General features: G+C 38.7%; 1 protein-coding gene across 1 annotated transcript; it reads left to right on the top strand.

Annotated features, from left to right (window-relative positions):
* Window positions 1-1269: 1269 nt before the first annotated feature.
* On the top strand, window positions 1270-22905 carry RARS1 (arginyl-tRNA synthetase 1). Its single transcript, XM_083351321.1, has 15 exons — window positions 1270-1348; window positions 2925-3059; window positions 5708-5902; window positions 10305-10416; window positions 10772-10872; window positions 11697-11818; window positions 12125-12245; window positions 12907-13036; window positions 13988-14092; window positions 15946-16124; window positions 16562-16671; window positions 19365-19470; window positions 20300-20472; window positions 21592-21839; window positions 22699-22905. Exons 1-15 carry the CDS (start codon window positions 1304-1306, stop codon window positions 22806-22808), a joined length of 1992 nt encoding a protein of 663 aa, XP_083207447.1. The 5' UTR covers window positions 1270-1303; the 3' UTR covers window positions 22809-22905.
* The last annotated feature ends 93 nt before the right edge of the window (window positions 22906-22998 follow it).

The following is a 22998-nucleotide window of genomic DNA, read 5'->3' as shown; positions in this document are numbered from 1 at the left end:
AAACCTCCAGTGGGGTGCCCACGATTTCTGAAGAGAAGCTGGTTAATTGATACTGGTTAATTGTCCTCACTGTTAGGAAGTTTCTTCTTAATTCCAGGTTGCTTCTCTCCTTGATTAGTTTCCATTCATGGTTTCTTGTCCTGCCCTCTGGTGCTTTGGAAAATAAGTTGACCGAGGGGGTTGCTATTTGTGGCAACTTCTCAAATAGTGGAATACTGCTATCATGTCCACTCAAACATCACTATTTTATTCTCTATGTGCCACCCAACAGCATTGTGAAAAGACATGCAACTTCCTTACACATTTTCTTAGAAGTACCTGCCTCCAGCCCGTCAAAAATTGCAGTGCAAGGATTCCGTAGGTCCAAAACCATAAATGGGTTCTTCTTATCCCTGTTGGGAACCCTGACAGGAAAACAATCCAATATCATGACAAATGTCTCTTTTCATCCCATCACAGTTGCATTCTGGTGGAGCAGTGGGCTAATGCCTCCTTAAGTAACACCAGCTGCCTGCAATTAGTGCAGGTTCGCGTCCCACCAGGCTCAAGGTTGACTCAGCCTTCCATCCTTCCGAGGTAGGTAAAATGAGGACCCGGATTGTTGGGGGCAATAAGCTGACTTTGTAATAATGCCACTTGGGGGGGCCCAAAAGCCCCAATAAGCAGGCATATACATAGAATGAAGGCTATTGCTAAGCACATTGGTTTGTACTTAAATTGTAAGCCGCCCTGAGTCTTCGGAGAAGGGCAGGATATAAATGGGATTAAAATTAAAAATTAAAAAAAATAAAATTGTGCTTTGAGAATGCTCTGGATGTGATTGGAGCAGTAAATGTTTGACTCTATCATGACCACCTCAACCGGTAGATGCCGGACAGGTACGAGTCTCCTGAATCGCCTTGGCCATTGTTTCCTGCAAGACTTGGTTGTTTCACACGGTTTGTCCCGCGCCTCCCAGACAATCGTTTCGTCTCGTCCATTATCCTTTCCCGTAATTAATTTGCAGTCTTAAGTCGCTTCTTTATCCAAAACCTCGTCCTTCGTTACAGCCGGCTACGAAGCCTCCCAAAGGCAAAGCTCGTCGAACGGAAAGGAACAATTCCGACGCGCTTCAATAGGGGGAGCCCGAAGGCGCCTGGAGGGAGTCGCGCCGCGCTTTCTTCTTCGGATCCTCTCTCTCTCTCTCTCTCTCTCTCTCTCTCTCTCTCTCTCTCTCTCTCTCTCTCTCTCTCGCCTTCGCGTCAACAGAGAGTTCAGGTTCCGGTTCCGGTTCCGGCAGCGGCTAAACTTGTGGCTCGCGAGAATGGCAATGCCCGCGACGGAATGGATAGAGCGGCTGGAGCGGCAGGTCAGAGGTTTGGGTCGGGCGCGGTTTCGGGGAAGAAAAGCGGGCAGCTTGGAAGAAGAGGCAGCCGGGACGGTCCTGGCTCTTCTTCAGTAGAAGCGCCGGAGCCCTTTTTTTTCCCTCTCAGGCGGTTGCTGGGCTTCCCGCTGCGGACGCGTGGCAAGGGCTGGAGCTTTCGCGGGAAAGCGTTGGGCTTTTCTCCTTTGTCTCTTCAGAGTCTCCCTTCGGCTTTCTCAGAAACGATGCGTTTCTTTTTAATATTCTTCGCGCGGCTGTCAGATGGATTTCCCAATGCAGAGGACTGAGCAGGGAGCAGGGAGTCCGTTGTGCAAGTAGGGAACCTCGGCTCTTTTATGACTCATGGACTTCAACTCCCAGAATTCCTGAGCCAGCATGGCTGGCTCAGGAATTCTGGGAGTTGAAGTCCATGAGTCATAAAAGAGCCGAGGTCGCCTACTACCCTTGGCTTAGTCAGCGGGGAATAGCGAAGACGGGCTTTAGTTAAAGCATTTAAAATGTTGCCATTTGGTCAGTGGCAAATAAATTCCCTCTTACTTGGGAAAAAGAAAGCTTCCCGAGGAATCCCATCTCCTCTTTTATCTTTTAGCCTCGTCTTTCTGTCCTCTTCCCCTCTTTCGTAGACATCTTTTACAACTTCCACTTAGGTGTGAATTCTGCTGATCACATCCCTGATGTTTACGGCCCCAAAAATTAAATAAGCTAGCTCTTTTATGGGACGGATTTAGTTCTTTCGGGAAAAGGTGTGTGGTAAAAACTGAAAGTGTGACGCACCTGTCAATTTGTCCTTACTTTTCCCCAATCTGTGGTAAGGTGGGCGTTTCCCCGACAGCAAAAGGAAAGGATGCCGGAAGTTAAATTATTCTACGTTTGATTATCATAAACTGAACGGCATGATTTTCTCTTTCGAATAAAACGTTTTTCCCCTCTTTCACGTTTTGGTTTTCTCGTTTTGGTTTTTCTATCGAAGCAATAAAATATTACACATAAATTTTTGCCTTTCCAGCAGTCACCAAGGAAGCCAAAATAATGCCTATCAAGACTGAAAAAATAATGAGATGGATAGCAGCTTATACATTTAATAAAATAAACACTATAAAAATGAAATGAGAAAAGTTATGACATGTTAAGACATCTCTCGCAATGACCTTTTCACATTAAGGTGACAGTTGTTAGCAGCTTCTTTCTTTGCCATTGTATTTATTTTTTCAAACACATCAGTGCACTCACATTTTCTTATATTTTTCACTACATGAATAAGAGAGAAGATTAGTTATTTCCATAATTTGTGACATGAAAGCTTGATTAAAAATTGCACATTTTAATATCAGAAACCTACTTCGGAAAGCCATTTATTCCTTCAGTAGGCTTAGTATAGATTGATATTTAAAACCTGAGGATATAAAAAGATAAAAGATTAATAGATGACTGAACTCAACAATATTAATTTACTTTATGCTTTCCTAATGTATTTAGCGTTCCATAGATGATGAAATAAGAATGGTATCACTTATTCAATTGTAGGAAATAAACTAGTATTAAAAAAATCATTAATTTTTAGGAAAGAGAAATCAAGTTTTTAACTGCTGAAGTAGATCATTTGAAAAACTATGGATGCTTGGGAGCTTCACCAACTTTGGAAGAATTGCGGGAAGAAAATGCAAAATTAAAATACCGCTTAAATATCCTACAAAAGGTATGGATTTGAACTTTTTGGACAGCAAGCATTGTGAATAAGGAAGATGGACATTTCTACAGATCTGAAAGAATCACTTTTATTTTTATGAAAATCATGAGCACGTGTGCTTGTAAGCTGCTGGATAGGTTTCCAGAACTAGAGGGATCACTGTGTCAATACTTAATAAATTGAAAATAGTAGACATTGCAACCAGAAGTGTTTAGCGCACAGTAGTAACATAAAAAAACAATGGCAGAAAAAGACCCAGTGGTCCCATCAAGTCTGCTCTCTGTGTTTTTTTTTTTTTGTTTAAAGATACGAAAGGGTTAATTAAATTGGGACAAAATTGAGAGCCACTGAATACAAGCACCACATCCAGAAGAGAAAATAAAAGCAGAACGGTTGTGGGAAAAGAGTTGCAGTGGAAAAACCTACAGTTCCAGAACTGCAAGGCATTTTCTCTCTCTCTCCATGTACAGTGGATATTAAAAGTCTACACACCCCTGTTTAAATGCCAGCTTTTTGCGATGTAAAAAATCAGATCAAGATAAATCACTTCAGAACTTTTTCTACCTTTAATATAACATATATGCTGTGTAATTCAATTGAAAAACAAACTGAAAACTTTTAGGGGGAAAAAGAACTATAATAATGTGGCTGCATAAAGATGTACAGCCTTAAACTGATACTTTGTTGAAGCACCTTTTGAATTTAAGACAACATTCAGTCTTTGGGGGTAGGAGCCTATCAGCATGGCACATCTTGCCTTGGGAATCTTTGTCCACTGTTCCTTGCAAAAAGCAGTCCAAATCTGTCAGATTGCGAGGCATCTCCTGTGCACAGTCCTCTTTAGATTTTCAATTGGATACAGGACAGGGCTCTGGCTGGGCTATTCCAAAACTTTGATCATCTTCTGGTGAAGCCATTCTTTTGTTCATTTGGAGGTATGCTGTGTGTCATTATCATGTTGAAAGATGAAATTCCTCTTCATCTCAGCCTTTTAGCAGAGACCTGAAGATTTTATGCCAAAATTGACAGATATTTGGAACTGCTCATAATTTCTTCCACCTTGATTAAAACCCCAGTTCTAACTAAAGAAAAGCAGCCCCAGAGCATAATGCTGCCACCTCCATTTTTCATTGTAGTAGAGCAGACATGTCAAACTCGTGACATCGCGCAACGTATCGGGATGGTTTTGCCAATCCCAGCAATGGGGTGGGCGCAGCTTCCGGATGACGCGTCCAGCCCGTGGGCTGGCAGTTTGACACCCCTGTAGTAGAGGCTATATTTGGTGATGCACAATGTTGTTTTTGTGCCAAACATACTTTTTGGAATTATGGCCATCAGATGTCATCAGACCATAATACATTTCCCCACATGCTTTAGTCAGACTTCATATAGGTTTTGGCAAAATGTAGCCGGGCTTAAGATATTTTTCCATCTTACCACCCTACCTAACAGCCCAGATATATGCAGAATATAGGAGATTATTGTCACGTGGTATACAACCAGTACTTGCCAGAAATTTTGCAGTTGCTCTAGGCCTCTTGGTAGCTTCTCGGACCAGTGTTCTTTTTTCATCAATTTTGGAGAGGCATCCAGTTCTTGGTAATGTCACAGTTGTGCCATATTTTTTCCACTTGTTGATGATTGTGTTCCATCGTATAGCCAATGCCTTGGAAATTTTTTGTGCCCTTCCCCTGACTGATACCTTCCAGCAATGAGATCCCTTAGATCAGGGGTGTCAAACTGCCGGCCCATGGGGTGGACGCATCACGACAAAACCGTGCCCACCCCATTACCAGCAATGGGGACAAAGTTCCAATACATCGCACAACGTCATGTGACGTCACGAGTTTGACATGTCTGCCTTAGATGCTTTCTAAGTTCTTTGCAGACCATGGCTTTTGCTGAAAGAGGCAACTGAGTAAATGTCAGAAACATCCTAATAGAACAGCTCAACTTTATATATGCTTCATCAGAGGCACTTTAATTGATGGTGCTATTTGAATGTTATTGGTTAATTCTGAACACAGCTACGTCCCTACTTATAAGAGGATGAACACACTTATGCAACCATGTACGTTATTGTACATTTTTTATTGTTATCCCCTCCCCAAAGGTTTCAGTTTTTTAATTGAATTGTACCGCTATATTAAGGATGAAAAAAATTCTGAAGTGATTTATCTTGGTCTGATTTTTTTACATCTCAAAAACCTGGCATTGTAACAGGGGTGGTCTGGGTAGATTTTTTTTTATATTCACTGTATGTTGCTATTCTGGAAATGCACTTACAGTATAAGGTTTTTGTCAAATAAAAGGGGGACAGTTTGCACGTATATGCATGTGCACATACACACTGAGTTGGATAGAACTAGATATGGACAAACATCCAGATTTATCAGGATTGTCTTTAAGAGGTGTGACACATCAAGTAGCAATTGAACTTTTTCATTCTTTCTAATTCAGAAAGAAATGTATATATACATGACCATCTAATTCAAAACATTTGTGTAATTCTAATTTGAAAAGATGGGAAATTAATAAATAGGACTTTCTTATGTTTATACTTTTAAATTGCATTTTGAATTCTTAGCTCCATGGAACATGTATTCTTATCTATTTGAATTCATTGTTAAGTAATTTTATTTTTTATTCCTATTTAGAGCCTTCACGTGGAACGACATAGAGAAAAATCATTCAAAGGCATGATTAATATCAATCACAGGATTCAAGAAATTTTTAAGGCAGCTATCAAAGCTGCATATCCTGATTTAGAAAACCCACCATTGGCAGTAACACCAAGTCAACAGTCCAGATTTGGTGATTACCAGTGTAACAGTGCTATGAGCATATCTCAGGTAATTGATAGTGTGTGTACTTTTCATAGCTCTTTACTGCTGCATCTCAAAACAGATAAGATTATGACAACATACTACCATGCTGTAATTTGAGTGTCCAGTTAGACAAATGATCTGCTTTTATTAGTTCTTTTTCCACAGACCTGCCATATGTTATTAAACTTGAACTGTGGCAATGCTTTGTAAACAACTTGAAAAATATTAAATGGAGAAAGTGTAGTAATGTGAGTGGCACTGTATAGTGATGTTGTTTTGGACTTCAGGACTTATCAGAATTTGGTTTGGTAATTATATAGCCAAAAAAACAAATATTTCAGTGGGATCTGTCAAGCGGTTTGCATATATTTATTTTAACTATTCCTACATCTTCTTTTCTTGTGCAATTTAAAGCAGATAACTTAGTAATAATATAAGCTGAAAAGAAAGCAAAAGTGTTGAAAGGACAAGAAAACAACTCAGGTTCTTAGCCAATATCATAGTTTTGTCAGCATACAAAAGTACATGTATACTGACATTTCTTACCAACATAGTTGTAATATAACCACACCATACATTGTAAATCTTTCCATAATTACACAACCAAGGAAACACCACATCACTCTCTCTTAATGCTCATTCTCATCTCTTTTACTCTTTCAAATAGTATGAGAGGTTGTATCTTGAAATGCAAGAAGAATAAATAGTGAAGAACATGCATGCATGCATGAATGAAAAGAAATGAAAGTAGGGCCAAATAAAAGGTATAATCGATTTGAGTAAAAGTAGTCTGGTCTTGTATAATTGATTAATACATACAGGAAAATGAAGGGGCAGGTTTGATTTTTGAATACAAGGGCCTAAACATATTGTATAAGAAAATACACATGGGATGGGTGGAATGGAATGGAATGGAATGGAAATGGAATGGAATAGAAATAGAATAGAATAGAATAGAATAGAATAGAATAGAATAGAATAGAATAGAATAGAATAGAATAGAATAGAATAGAATAGAATAGAATAGAATAGAATAGAATAGAATAGAATAGAATAGAATAATAGAATAGAATAGAATAGAATAGAATAGAATAGATCATAAGTGATAATTCATAAGATACCAATAGGAAAGGGATAGTACTACCAATAGTAGGAAAGATGAGAAGATAAAGATGAAGAAGATGAGAAGTGTAATAGCAATACAGCCCTCCTACATGGGTAAATATGTTTAGGCATAAGACAGTGCTGTGGAAGTTAGTGTTTAGCAGAGTGATGGCATGGGGGGGAAACTATCTTTATGTCTGGTTGTTTTGGCATGCAATGCCTTATAGCGGCCTCCTGAGGAGAGATGTTGAAGCAGTTTATGTTCAGGATGGAAAGGTGTGTAGATATTTTCTCAGCCATTTTCTCATATAACATGTAATATCTAGGATTTTTATGTCATGCAAAAGAAGATGTTTGGAGGTAATTGCATATTAACATTCAAGTGATGATAATAGGGATGAGTTCAAGGAAACTCTTTCTGAATTAATATAATTAGGAGGAAAGATACTCTGAACAGGTAGGAACAAAATGACAGAATATAGGAAAAGTGGGTGATTTAGAGAGCCAAAAATAATGGGAATTGTTTTTTTTAACGCATATCTGCATTAAAAAATCTGTTTTAAATATGTGGTATAAGCAGAAGCCTGTTGATGTGCTTGTGTGCAAAGTATATGATTTTATTATTCATGATGCAAGAATAATATACCGTATATACTTGAGTATAAGCCGACTCGAGTATAAGCCGAGACCCCCAATTTTACCCCCAAAAACTGGAAAAAGTTCTTGACTCAAGTATAAGCCGAGGCTGGGATCCGCCGAGTGGCTTTCAGCACTGGAGAAAATGCAAAATCGCTCGAGACCAAACTCGAAGGAATCAGCTGCCGGTGGGAGCGAGGCGATCCGTGCGGTCCCGTGACAGCCAGTCGGGCAAGCAACGCGAAGAGCGGCAGGGCTTTATTTTTGCAAGCCTCACAAGCCTCTGCCGCCGGCGGAGGCTGGATCCGCGCTCCGCAAGCCTCTGCCGCCGGCTGGATCCGCGCCCTGCCGCCGGCAGAGGCTTGTGGAGCGCGGATCCAGCCTCCGCCGGCGGCAGAGGCTTGCGGAGTGTGGATCCAGTGGGGGGGAAAAGCCCTTTAGCAGGATTTGCCTGCATGCCGGCGGAGGCTGGATCCGCGCTCCGCAAGCCTCTGCCGCCGGTGGAGGCTGGATCTGTGCTCCACAAGCCTCTGCCGCCGGCTGGATCCGCGCCCTGCCGCCGGCAGAGGCTTGCAGAGCGCGGATCCAGCCTCCGCCGGCGGCAGAGGCTTGCGGAGCGCGGATCCAGTGGGGGGGGGAAAAGCCCTTTAGCAGGATTTGCCTGCATGTCTCAAGTGCTACCTAATGTGCTTTCAGCCTCAGTCGGCCACTCCACATTGTAATCACGAAGGTAGCTCTCTAACGGAAAGGGAAGGGAAGGAAAGGAAAGCCCACCATCTCTCCTCTGCCGCTCCCTCTCGCCGCTCCAGCCCTGGCGAGCCAAAGAGACGAAAGGCCCCGAGCGATAGGAAGGGGATCTCTGCCCTAGAGCGGGAGGGGGGAGGGAAAGGGGGGGGAGGAAAGGCCCGATCGCTTTGTGTTGAGCTGGTTCAGCTCAGCCGGACTAGGCGGGGCTGCGGCTCCCAGCTGATGCCGCTGCCGCCATCCAAGTCCGGCCGGCAAGAACTTTTTTTCTCCCTGCCCCGCAGTGACGAGTAAAGCGCGACTTACTTCCTCCTCCATGCCCACGTCGCCTTCTCGCCCAACAATCCCAAGTAAGGGGCGGCCTCAGAAAGGGGCTCTAACTTTCCCCTACCGCTCGGACTTATCTTGGAGAGGAAGGCAAAATCGGGAGAGGGAAGAAGAGCAAGGACTGGAGCAGCGCTTGCCCGGCTTCTCCCCTGCAGGGAGCGGCGGGGTCGGTTCCGCTTCGACCATGTTCTCTCTCGAGAGCCTTGTCCCACCCGCAAAACGCCAGGGCCGCCGCCGCCCCCTTCCTAGCCAGCCCTCAGCCGCTTCACAAGCACCCGTTGCCGGCCCAGTTCTATCAGACCCGCGCGGCGCCGCACGTACTCCGTTTACACGGCCCCCGTACTTCCCCCACACGTCCCTTCTCCCGCCTCCTTCCCATAACGGCCTCTACCTACCGGATGGCGCCTCAGCTCCCCGTGTCCGCCGCCGCCGCCACCCTGACCAAACCCTCTCTGCCTGCGCACGCCCTCCCTCCTTCCTCTCTGTCTCTAGCTGGGCGAGGCTTCCAGCCATCGCCGTGACGCTGCACGCCCAGCTTCTCTCTGATTTCCCTGGCCCAGTCCAGTGATGCTTGAGAGGAAAAAAAAAGCGAGCGGGCGGGCGAGGGGGGGAGGGAAAGGCGAGAATGACCGCTTTGTGTTACCTGCCATGAAACCAGTCCTTGCAGGCGTCGCACTCTATCATGAAGCGGGTTACATCGTAGGGCAGCCAGGCAGCGGAAAGAAGCAGGCAGGCAGGGCGCGGAGGTCCGGAGCCCAAAAAGTGGGCTGAAAAATTGGGCTTATACTCAAGTATATACGGTAATTAGTGAATGATACTTTTATTTTCTTCATTTAATTCATCCTCTTCATTATTTATTTCCATGTCCTTTAGCTTTTACCATTTGGGCCTATAGATACCAGTTTTGATCAACCAAATGATATAGAATGATTTTTGGTAAAATAAGAAAGAGGACATTACCGCTCTCCATTGTAGTTATGCCATATGCAGTTTCCCTACTAATTCTAAAGACACAATAATCAACCCTTTTGGTCAATGTGCCACAAGCCATATTGCCCCACGAACTGGGAAGTTCCTAATATATTCACCCACATGGGTACAACTTTTGTAATGTTCTATAATAAATTAAATCAGGTTTTTCTAACCTGAACTGATCTGGTTTAGATATATCAAAATAGAATCAGAGTTATTTGCTCAGCTCCAGACTTTTAAAAGTATGTATAAATGACTATGTCCTTGAATAACAATTTGATGTTTGGGGCATTTTTTTAATTAGTTTTCCAATATTATAATAGTATCTTTAAAAAGCAACGTGGTGTCTGGGTTACAATAGTTCATTTCAGACAATGCATATTATTACAAATCTCCAAATTGTTATAACCAACACTTCATCTCTCTTTATTTCCTTTAATACATATATTCTCTTATCTAAATTAACATACTGGGGCATTTTTTAACTTGTGGATTCCAAGTAGGTTTTTTTATAAAGTAATACCTATTATCTTTGTCAAAGCGGGTTAAATGATGAATCTGTAGAATATTGACCATGGCATTGTGTGCCTGACTGCGTTTCCAGTCAATAAGCAATTACACTGATTCCTTTCCTTATTTTCAGATACTGCTCAAGACTAAGGAGCAAAAAGTAAGCCCAAAAGACATTGCTGACAAGATTGCCAGAAATATTCCAGACAATGAATGTATTGAGAAAATTGAAATCGCTGGTCCTGGTACAGTTACTCTGTCTTTAATATAAGTAGAAACAGAATTTGCTAGCAGTGTATATTATAATAAAATTAATTTGACAGTATCATGTTCTGGCACTTGCTGACCACGCTTCTTCCTCCCCAAAACTAATTATTGAGTAAGTCTGTTAATAAAGAGTGTTTCTACCTGGTGTAAGTATGTGTAGCTTTTTTGACATAAACTTTCTATCGTGTTGAAGATTTGTATTGTGATTACAAATATTATACTAATCTGCTACATTGTCTACAAATATGCTAATCTGCCACAAAGTATTTTCTTTGTAAAGAAAATGATATGTAAATTTTCTCAATGACCATTTTAATTTTGATGACTGTAAAGGTTTCATCAATGTACACTTGAAGAAGGATTTTGTATCCAGACAGCTGAGTAGCATGCTAATGAATGGAGTTCAACCACCTGCTGCTGGTGAAAGAAAAAAGGTGAACAGTAAATGGCTGTTGGTATCTTATCTTACTTGATGAGTGCTGGTGGCTTTGCCAAAAAGGAATTTTTTTTTATGTGTAGCCTATTTTTCAGCCTCTGTACAAACTCTTTCATAACATTGAAACAGGTCTTTCACAATATTCCAGGAAGGAGAGCTAGTGACAGAAAAACCAGCTCATGCTTTTAAGCATAGAAGAATACCTGTGACCTTTAGATTTTGATCCAGATTAATAATACAAGCTTCCAAAAATTCTGTCCTTTTAATTATAGAAATTAGTTATCTGACTTTAAAAGAAACATTTGTACAAAACACAAAGAATTTGCATAGAGCCTGAACATACAGTATTTATTTCATTTATTTGTTCGATTCTTATCCCACCTTTTTGTATAGATAAATCAAGGTGGCAAACATAAATAATACTCTTCCTTCCCCCCATTTTCCCCACAACAACAACCCTATGGAAGGAGTTGGGCTGAGAGAGGACAATTGGCCCAACATCACTCAGCCAGCTTTTATTTCCAAGGCAAGACTAGAACTCAGTCTCCTGGTTTCTAGGCTAGCACCTTAACCACTATACCAAACGGGTTTTGCATATTGTCTGGTTAGTGTATACATGGGCTCCACAGATGAAGGGATGCATGTATGTATGTATGTATGTATGTATTCTATAGCTTCTTGTAAACATATAGAGCGGTATACAGTTACGTTGATTCTTCACTCACAATAGCTGGATTTCATAATACAGCTAAAATATATATTACACCAATTGTATTCTAAACTTTTAAACATTTTTTTTCATTCATTATTCCATATAAAAAGGTGGTGATTGATTTCTCTTCCCCAAATATTGCAAAAGAGATGCATGTTGGACATCTGAGATCAACTATAATTGGGGACAGCATGTGCCGTCTTTTTGAATTCATGGGGCATGATGTTCTAAGGTAAGTCATGTATAATTATGGGCATATTCATAAGGTACTTAGAGATACAGTGCTTCTCTCTGTGAAGCAGCCAAACTTTATCTTCACTAACTTTATATGACGCTACATGCTAGAACTCCTCTGACTTGCAAAGAATTGTGTTAATTAAGCAGTAAGCCCACTGGAAATATCATGGCAGGTACTTACCTGGCACAGTATTTTTAGGACAACTCTGGATGCACCATTTTAATTAGATTAACTGAAATAATGTTTCCCTATGTAAAGATTACCTGTACTTTACACTTGGTTTATTTTTCTTTTATCCAGATTGAATCATTTGGGAGATTGGGGCACCCAGTTTGGGATGCTTATTGCTCATCTGCAAGATAAATTTCCAGATTACCTCACTGTTTCTCCACCCATAGGAGACCTCCAAGCTTTTTATAAGGTATGGTATCCACAGCATTTGTTCCTGTTACTATAATTGCTTAGAAAATGCTTGATGTTTTACACAGTACTGAAACAGTATATTTGGTTTTCTTTTTCTTGCATTATTCCTTATAATAGACTATTTTTGTAAGAATCTTTTTAAATTGAAAGGAATCAGTATAGACCATTACATGAGAATCAGTGTTGCGGCAAGTAATATTGCAAATGCTTACTCAGAGCTTTATTAGATGCTATTCTTAATTAGAGGAAAAATAGTATGTTTAAAGATGAACGAGTTATTTCAATCCAATAGGAGAAACTGCAGGTACAGTCATCATCTACATATGTGTTGTTGTTGTTGAAAAATGATAATCTGAAATAACTAATTTGCCTGACCCCCAAAAAATTCAGTCAAATAATTGTTAATGTCACTGATAGCCTTTTTCTGGAGATTGTAGGAGCCAGCAGGGTGAGGTAGTAAACTGAAAACTCCTCCCTAGATCAGTAGACTATATAAACATTTTTGATCAAAAGGGTATTGATGGAATGAATCCAGAGACAGATTATTGTATCCTTGCATGATGGGTTCAGGATTAAAAGCAAGAGTGGTCTTTCCACTCCTGAAGAAACTGTCCCTGAATACAGGATTATTTCATAGCATCTTTATGTTCTTAACCCAGGAATCAAAAAGAAGGTTTGACACCGAGGAAGAATTTAAGAAGCATGCATACCACTGTGTGGTCCTGTTGCAGAGCAAAAGTCCAGACATCATTAAAGCTTGGAACCTCATTTGTGATGTATCCCGAAAAGGTGATTTTTGAAATATGTGTTTGTCTTGGGCTACTTTTGAGCATTTTCTTAGAAAACTTTTTTTTATAAATGGTTGAAATTATTTTTGTGGAGCATTGCTGAAGCATAAGAATATTGAATGTACCATTTATGGTAGAAAATTTTGAGAGGTTGCTGTTCTGTGAGACCAAGATCCAGTCTGTAATATCAAACTTTCCAGTGTTTTGGGATCTCCTAACAATTGATACATTACAGCATGAAGAAAAAAAAGGGAGGGAGTCGCCTCCATAAAGTATGTCCTAAAACAGAGATTTCTGTCTACTGTTTGTTTTTCAGCAACAATTTAGGGATTTATCACTCTACAGGGATTTGCATAGGAAAAATCATAGTTGATTTTAAGGCCTAGCTTATTTTTTTATTATACAATTTTATTTGTAGAAATCTGGCAGTCAAGTGTGTGAGATTTTCAGTTTTTTTCTTGCTTACCTTTCTAAATGCTTAACAATGTGTTTTATGTCGATGAAAATTCTCGCTTATCCAGGTGGAGTTGTCTGGAAGTTGAGCCATAGCAACTGAACTTCTTTCCTTTTTGGTTTGAAACATTTTGCTGCTTATCCTCGGATGCTGCTTATCCCATGACTCAACTTCCAGTTAACGTAATACTGGAAATAATTAACCTACATTGAATACTGATAAAAACCAAAAGTCAGCTTCAGTCTTGTTTACCTGAAGGTTCATTAAGCCAGTTGGAATTAACCTATGAGAGGAGAGGATACCATTAGTTATTTCTGTGGTTTAAACTGAGGATAAAGGCCTTGCTCAATTTCAAGGTGAACCCAACTTTTTAACATTGCTTGTTTTCCAGATAATTTGCTGTTGTATTATTCTAATCACTATATATTTTCAACTTAAGCATCTCAAATTCTTCACTGCTATATGCTTAGATTTTTTGTTCCTCCTCCTCTTGATCAGAATTCCAAAAGATCTATGACTGCTTGGATGTTTCCATCATAGACCGAGGAGAATCATACTACCAAGATAGGATGCATGGAATTGTGAAGGAGCTTGAAGAACGAGGTAACACATCTGTATTGTAATTGGGAGTTAAATAGCTGGAATATGTTTAAAATGATAATACATTATATGTTTCAGACCTTCAGGAAAGTTTGATTTTATTAAAAACGTTTTGTATGTCTATATTTTTAAAAAATGTACAGTTTGAAAATTTCCACTTGCTGATTGTTTTATAATTAATACGTAAGTACCCGTATTTATGTATATTTGTTTATACCTAATCAGTAAACTTAACTAGGTGCCATTAGCCTGAAATTCAAAATTACTTCATTTTTATTTCAGTTGTCATGGGTTTGGAGCAGTAATATACAACTTTATTTAATTGATTTTACCCTGACACAGAGCAAGATGATCAAATCTGCTTTGTAGCATGTTTTCATAGAGAAATTGCGACAAGCCAGATATCAGGTTGACACCAAATACCATGCAATATTTTTGCAATAAATATATAGCCTTATGTAAGTTCAGTGGTACAAGAAGCAAAAGAAAAGCATAATATTCTTTAATTAAGACAACCGTTTGTACATGTGCATTTTGAATAGCTAGTACAAAGTGAAGTTCAGACAGGTAAAAGAATGGGTTGATGCATGGGTGATCATATGGAGGCTCTTGATTGGTAATTTTCAAGATAGATATTCTTCAATGTTCTGTGTTGTGTTATTTCTAGTTTACCCTTCAGTTGGGTAGCTCCAAAATATGGAGATTACTACTTTATATCCTCTGGCCTGGAAAGAAAGCATTACATTGCAGCTTGCTGGTAGTAAAATTGGGTAGGAACTTTGACTTCTGATTGGTTCCTTTTGGTATCCTAGTTGTTAATAAATTTCCATAATAGATGAAAATATATCATGCACGATGAGCCAGTATTATTTGGGACACACAGTTGATGTGAGAATCTTCTATCTTCAGACAACATGTCCTTATCTGTTTGAAGTGTTGCTAGTTTCTAACAATTTCCAGTTGTTGCCATTCCATCTCTTAAAATCCTTAACCATTAAGATGGCCATGTATAGCTCAGTGCCATGATTAACTCTTGATACCTTAATCTAGACCACCTAAATTCAACACACAGTGAGAAAGGTTAGCTTTTAAATTACATGCTTTAAAATACTGAAGGCTAATAGAAGTTGTTTTCCATAATTCTTTCATTGTGTTCCATCTCTTTTTGAACTAAATAACTGTTTTTTTGTTGCTTCTTCTTACATTTAACTGGAGTCTAGTAACTAATAATATCATTGCTTCCTATGTTTTAGATATATGGCTTCCACTAACAGAATTTGTTGTATTAGGAAGGCTAAATTTATAATCTGGAAATATTTAACAGTGGATGATTCTTTTGTGAATTATTAATAATAAGATCTATAGGTTTCTGATTGCTGAAAACCACAAATTAAATCAGTCGACTCAAAATAGAAAGTAAGAGATGTTACATTTGGGAACATAATCAAATAAATTGTTCTTGATTACATTTGGAGCAAAGCCTTATGTGAGAGCAGGATGAGAGTTCAAAACCATTTTGCTACATTGTCCTCTGATTCTTTTTAAAAATGTAATGCAACTGGATATTTTGTTTTCCCTCCTTTAATCAGTCTCTGAAATCAGAAGTTAAGCCCATCTCAAGAGGTAATTACCATTGCTGCATTGGAATGGGCAGATGTAGAAATTCTAAACATTTGACTCCTATTTTGTATGCCTGTTTGCTTGACTTGGAATGTGGCTTTATGACAAGTTCTGTTTGTAAATCTTCGTTGAACTGGTTTTCATTTGTACATTTTGAAAAAAAATGCTTCTCAAACTTCAATATAATTTTCCATCTGTTTTTGCATGGTTACCAATGATGTATTTTCCATCTTTAGGGGTTGTACAAGTGGATGATGGCCGGAAGATTGTATTTGTTCCAGGATGTTCTGTTCCTTTGACAATTGTGAAGTCTGATGGGGGTTTTACATATGATACATCAGACTTGGCAGCAATAAAACAGAGGATTTTTGAAGAAAAAGCTCATTATATAATATATGTGGTAGACAGTGGGCAGGTGAGCTTTTCCATCCTATGTTGTCAGTTTGTAAAATGTTTTGCTTGTGGACATTGATGTGATCCACAGCAGATCTAGATGTACCATTCATTTAATACCCCCTCCCATATCATTAGTTCCTGTAACGGGGTTTTTTTGTCTGTTGTTTTTACCCACTGGCATCAACAGCCCATTAAATTTATGGAGAAAGACAAAATACAACCAGTTATACTTAACAGATTGATGTTGAACAAAAGGATTATTTTGAGTATTGAACCCTCCTGGGAGCCCAGTTCCTTCCTTGGTTTTCAGGACAGTTGCTCCCATTGCTTTCTCTGAACCAAGGCACAGCCTTTAATAGAGAGTTTGGAGCCTCGTGTGGTGGTTTAAAATTTAAACTTTAAATTATATGACATCGTAATTAACAATTCCAACTTCAATCCTACTTTGTTTTGCAGTCTGTTCACTTACAAACAATATTTGCAGCAGCTCAGATGATTGGCTGGTATGACCCCAAAGTGACCAAAGTAATTCATGCTCCTTTTGGAGTGGTGTTGGGAGAAGACAAGTAGGTTTACAACGTATTTTCTTGGGTATGTGTGTGAGTGTCTGTGAATGTGTATGTACCTTGGCTCTGTCTTGACACTTCGTGACTATCTGGACAAGTCCTTGTAGTTTTCTTGCCAACAATTTCAGAAATAGTTTGCCATTAGTTTCTTCCTCTGTCTGAGACAGAATGACTGAGATCATCCAGTTAAGTGTCATGCTTAAGGTAGGATTAGAACTCAAAACCTAATTGTTTCTAGCCTATTGCCTTAACCACTACACTAAATTTACTCTGCTTCAGTATGCCTTAAGCTAAGTTCCATTGTTAATCTCACTGGAGGAATTGATATCCTCATTTAAGAAAGATTAATTCAATAGAGATTTGGACCATGCAATATTCACGTTACAGGCAGCTTTAGGAAATAAACTGTTTAGATCATTTTTTTTTTAATTGGATACTTTTGAAGTTGCTACTTTTTCTGAATTGGTTTTAAGCTAATGCCTGGAAATGAGGCCAATATCAGTCTAGATCAGACATGTCAAACTCGTAATGTCACATGATGCCATGAGACGTATTGGGACTATTTTTCCATTGCTGGCAATGGGGTTGGCGTGGCTTCCGGATGACGCATCCGGCCCACGGGCCGGTAGTTTGACACCCCACAGGATTACACCCCTGTGTAAGCCTTTCCTTTGAAAAAAGATTTTGTAGTACCCAAATTGACTTCTTTGTATTTCTGAACAGTTCTAGCACCAATTCAATTGTGACATTTATTTTGCTTTGTTTTTTAAAGTATATTATTCTTGCAGGATTATTAGAATGATGTTTGGTTGTACATTCTGCAGCTTTACTTTGAGCTGTAACACTGAATTTATACATTAGTGCTGTGGTGGCGAACCTATGGCACGCCTGCCACAGGTGGCACGCAGAGCCCTCTCTGTGGACACACGCACCCTCTCCCCAGTCCTAGGCCTTCAGCTGGGTTTTATAAAACGTTTTCGCTTTAGGCCTCCACCGCCATGTGCAAAAAAAAAAGAGGTTCAATCGATCAATCAATTTTAACTTCTCGCGGGGAAAAAAGATCATGCAAAGTTGGAATTGATTGATTGAACTTTTTAGTCCCACCCAGTCTGCCGTTACCACTGCAGCCACACCCAACACCCACCCAATGGGCCATGCCCCCCTGGCACCTGACAGTACATAAGTGGGTTTTGGGTTGCAGTTTGGGCACTCGGTCTCTAAAAAGGTTCACCATCACTGCATTAGTGTATAGTGCAAGAAAACCTGCATAGACATCTCTTTTTTGATCTGCATGTTGTAAATACATTGTGTTGGAAATAAGAATCTTCTGCATCCATCAACACAATTTTATAAATATTAATCAAACCTGCATTAATTAAAATAACAGGTTAAGTAATATTCAGAAAGTATTTTTTTTTTCATTTGGAAATATTTTTTCTCTTTCCCCCCCATCCAGATATTTATTATTAGCTCTTGTCACTTCTTTCTTTTACTCTATTTTAGATTTGAATTATGCCCATTAATTAGGGATTCACCATCTGAGGCATGCAGAGCCGCATGAGGCCCCAAAACCTTTGTATGTGTAGCCCTTTCATGTTGCTATTGAATTAATCTTTATTTCAGTCATATTTTTTTTAATTTTTTAATTTATTTGTTTGTTAAATTTATTTGCTGCCTATCTTGTTTGGAGATTGTGGGGCCTCATGTGGTGGCTTAAAATTTAAACTATAAATTATATGAGGACTAACCACAATAATTAATTAAATGTAATTTTATTACGCTTCAGTCAATGAAATGAAATGTGAATATGTAAAACCTACTGTTTCAGGAATGGAACACTCCAGAAAGTTTTGGATGAGGATCAGTATGGTCCAGAGGGCAAATGGAACACTTCTGAAGATTCCATTCTTCCTTTGGACCCTATACTGATCCTGGCCTAAAACAAGCTTGTTTTGTCTAAAGCATCAGCAATTGCTTTCACAGGATTAACTTGGAGCCATAGTGACACAGTCATTAGAATGCAGTATTAGAATGCAGGAGTTCGAGTCTCACCGGCTCAAGGTTGACTCAGCCTTCCATCCTTCCGAGGTCGGTAAAATGAGGACCCAGATTGTTGGGGGCAATAGCCTGACTCTGTAAACTGTTTAGGGCTGTGAAACAGTATATAAGTGCTCATGCTATTGCTAACTTCTGGAAAACTACCAATGCAATGCTTGAAATAGCTAGACCAGTCGCTGGAGAAAAGGCATTTTCTCATACCTAAAATGAAGTTACTATTTATAACAATAATAATAAATTATAAATATATAACAATAAGGCTTATCTTTTTAGGAGTGCAGAGAGAGTTTGATTTCTAGTATACCTCATTAAGATAAAATTGTAACAATTGAGGGGGGGGAAGTGCTCCTTTCCAAAATTAATTATATTATAATCTTCCTGTGTTCAAACTAAAGTTCAGCTTTAATTAATCCTCTTAGTTTGAGTCTAGGTTTGAATCAAATAAAATTTAGATTCTTTAAAATCCATCCTTTTAAAAAAATATATATACACCTGTCACCATGGATACACAGAGTTGTCTGTTTTGGGATATCACTTTCATGCTATGAAGGCAGCATATGTTTACATTTGGAATGTAACTTTTATTTAAAATGACATGCCATTTCGGAAAGTAATAATTTTCACTCTGCTATAAGAAAAAAGTTCAAAACACGTTCTGGAGACACAGTACGACTGATGGATCTTCTTGAAGAAGGACTGAAGCGATCAATGGATAAACTGAAGGAAAAAGAAAGAGATAAGGTAATGAATTCTTTTTCTTGAATCCAACATAATTTTGTTTCTTCTGCTATCTTGCTTTTATGAAGCAGCATGTCGTACACTTTATTTCCTTTTGTTTTAATTTCCTTTTATGTTTTGGCATGTTTTTTTGGTTAGCAATCAACATTGTACTGAGATGTCCCATCTTGGATACTGTTTTATAGTGCTTAAAGCTATTATTGATGTTTAAATGGGTAGGGAATAGAGCAAGATCTACTGAGATACTCTTGGGGAATTCATACATTCCTAAGATTAATTTTTGCCTGGTCTGCAAACTCTTGTATTATCTCAGCTTTCCAGCAGATGGCAAAACAACATAAAATGAAGAATAGATGGGATCACTTTCGTATTGATTGTATTGGGAGGGGAGGTAATTTCATTGCTAAGAAATGCTTGAATGGTAACTGTAACTTTCATTGGTGACCTCAGGTTCTTTGCCTATATAAATAGAACTTATGCCAATGTCATTCAGTCGTTTTAGAGAACTTTTTAAAGCCACTTGTAGAGTTGAGTTAAATTGTGTTGAAAACTTTGAGATTGCAATCTTTGAGCAACCATGTCTCCAAATAGTAGCTGGAAATGATAAAAGATTGTTCATTTATGAGGTGTCATTGTATGCTGCTTTACCGTTTTTGGAAGCAATATGTTTTATCTAATCTTTTCAAACCTTTATAGTTGTATATGGCTGATACACTATTATTATTATTTTTGTATTTGTTCAGTGCTTTGTGTCTTTTATCTTTCTGGTCATTGATGGTAATTAAATAAACTCATTCATTCATTCATTCATTCATTTTATTTGTCTTAACAGGTTCTTACAGCTGAAGAATTAAAGGCAGCCCAGACGTCAGTTGCCTTTGGCTGCATTAAATATGCAGACCTGTCTCATCACAGAATAAATGATTATATTTTCTCTTTTGATAAGATGCTTGATGATAGAGGAAATACTGCTGCTTATTTACTTTATGCCTTCACTCGAATCAGGTAGGGATAGTATTCCAAGTTCTTTTATTTTTCAGGTTATAATATATGATACTATATAATGTGGGACAATGCCTTGCTCTACATTTTAGCTAAATCTTTAGCTAATCAGTTTCAGAACACTGAGGCTATGCTGATATGTGCTAAACTTGATAATTTATTAAGTATGAAAATGGCATTCAGTTGTCATTATGTTTAACATGCTTGCTTTCACAATCTATAGCTATGGACGTACATCAATAATTATTTTAATGCCCAAACGAGCCAGAAAAAATTAACATAAACATTGTAACTTTAAGACTTTAAGCATTAAAAGCAACATACAGCCCAGTCAGCAATGTATTTTGCTTTTAGGGCAAGACTTAGTAATTTGATAAGGTAATCTTGGACACACGCATGGCATGCATAGTGATTGGAGTGAAAATAGATATTATGGTTCTGCAGTGATTGGGATTCAGTAGGGAAGAGCTGCTGAGGCCTGTATTGAACCTGCTGGGACCTCCTTCAATCAAATATGCCTTTTGCTGTTCACTTGGTACAGGCTAAGAAGAATATGTAACTTAAAGGTTTTTTCCCCCATATGTATTAATTAGAGCTTGCATAAGAACTCAAGATGATTCAGGTGAGGTCGCTTGATACCTTACTCCCAGTTATTTTTATAGAGCAATTGAAGCCTAAATCAGTGGCTGATGTAGCTTTTATTTGTTTTACATTGATTCAGATCAGCTCCACTTGTGAAAGTTAAATTAAACTGATTTATTGCCCGAAGCCTATGCATAGGGATACTCACAATTAAGATCAGCACCTGGTTGGAGTTAGCTAAGGGTCAACAGCTCTTAAGGGATATTTCACTTGTGGTTATCTAGGCTGATCCTTCTTTTCACTCCATCCCCCCCACCCCTCTTCTCCTACAGGACATCTTTCAAGATGTAATTCTGTATTTTAAGAAGTAGTATTTCTAACAATATTGTCAAAATAATGCATAATAGCTAGCCATCCATTTGGGATAAGTCAGTAATTTTGGTACATCTTTGTTCTTGTGTCGCATAATCTTTTGGGTGGGAGTCCGGATAAAGATGTGTGATCCTTTGGCATCTAATCTAAGGTTTATTTCTGTGACAGATCTATAGCAAGACTGGCTAATATCAGTGAAGATAAATTACAAAAGGCAGCTAGAACAACCGAGATAATACTGGATCATGAAAAAGAATGGAAACTAGGCAAATGCATTTTGAGGTTTCCTGAGATCATCCAAAAGTGCTTAGATGACCTTTTACTGCACACTCTCTGCGACTACCTCTATGAGCTAGCCACCACATTTACTGAATTCTATGATAACTGTTATTGTGTGGAAAAAGATAGACAAACTGGTGAGTTACCTTAGTATTTTGAAATAAAGTGGGATAGTTGTTTGAAGATTATTAAAACCCCAAAGTATTGACAACCCAGTAAGATATATGAAATCTTTCCTTTCAAACCTTGTTGGATGGAACCTCATATTGAAAGACCCTACGAGACTTTTGTGCTAAATATATTTTTAATTTTCTATTTTTAAAAAAGGCTAGAAAATATGGCAAATAAAATGACTAATCCTTTGAAGTAAAACCCTGCTGCGATTGCAAAGTAAAAACATGGTCAGATAGACTGCTGAACTTAAATTATAGCTGTATTGGATCTCTTACGGATGCAAAGGTTTGAACAGAATCATCACAAAAACAGCCCTCAACTTACAACCACAACTGAATCTGAAGTTTCTGTTGCTAAATGAAATAGTTAAACATTTACAACCTTTCTTGCCACAGTTAAGAGAACCACTGCAGGTGTTAGTAACACAGTTGTTAAGTGAATCTGGTTTCCTCAGTGACGTAGCTTGTCAGAAGGTTGCAAGAGGAAATCACATGACCCCCGAGACACTGCAGTTGTCATAAATATATGCCAGTTGCCAAGCACTTGGATTTTGATCACATGACTATGGGGATGCTGCACCGGTCATAAGTCACTTTTTTTTAGTGCTGCTGTAACTTTGGCCACTAAACGACCATTCAAAGGACTACCTGTATAATGCCTGTTCATAAACTTGATATGTGATAGATTGACAGGAACTGATTATAACTGCCTGGATAATGATGATATTGAATCTGTAAAAGAGGCAAAACAGGTATTAATTTCCAAAAGGCCTGCATCTAATATTTATCTGTTATTTTTGCGCTGTGTCTCTTTTGTATCTAGGTGAAATAGTGAACGTGAACATGTGGCGAATGCTCCTGTGTGACGCAACAGCTGCTGTGATGGCCAAAGGTTTTGATATCTTGGGAATCAAGCCTGTCCAAAAAATGTGATTAAAATTACTTTTAAAAAACTGTTCGAAGCAAAGGATAAACAGTTTCTTCTTTCCTTGCCAGGGCTAGAACTTAATAAAAATAACAGATGATCAGATTGGATGTTCTCTTTCTTACTGTGCCAGAAATGCTTACAATTCTCTTTCAGCAAGTTAGATATCTTTTCAGCCACAAAAGTTATATGCAGAGA

Source organism: Vipera ursinii (genome assembly GCF_947247035.1).
Source record: "Vipera ursinii genome assembly, chromosome: 2".
Classification (NCBI taxonomy): Eukaryota; Metazoa; Chordata; class Lepidosauria; order Squamata; family Viperidae; genus Vipera; species Vipera ursinii.
Note: the sequence above shows the minus strand (reverse complement) of the source record. Positions and strands in the feature narration are given on the sequence as shown.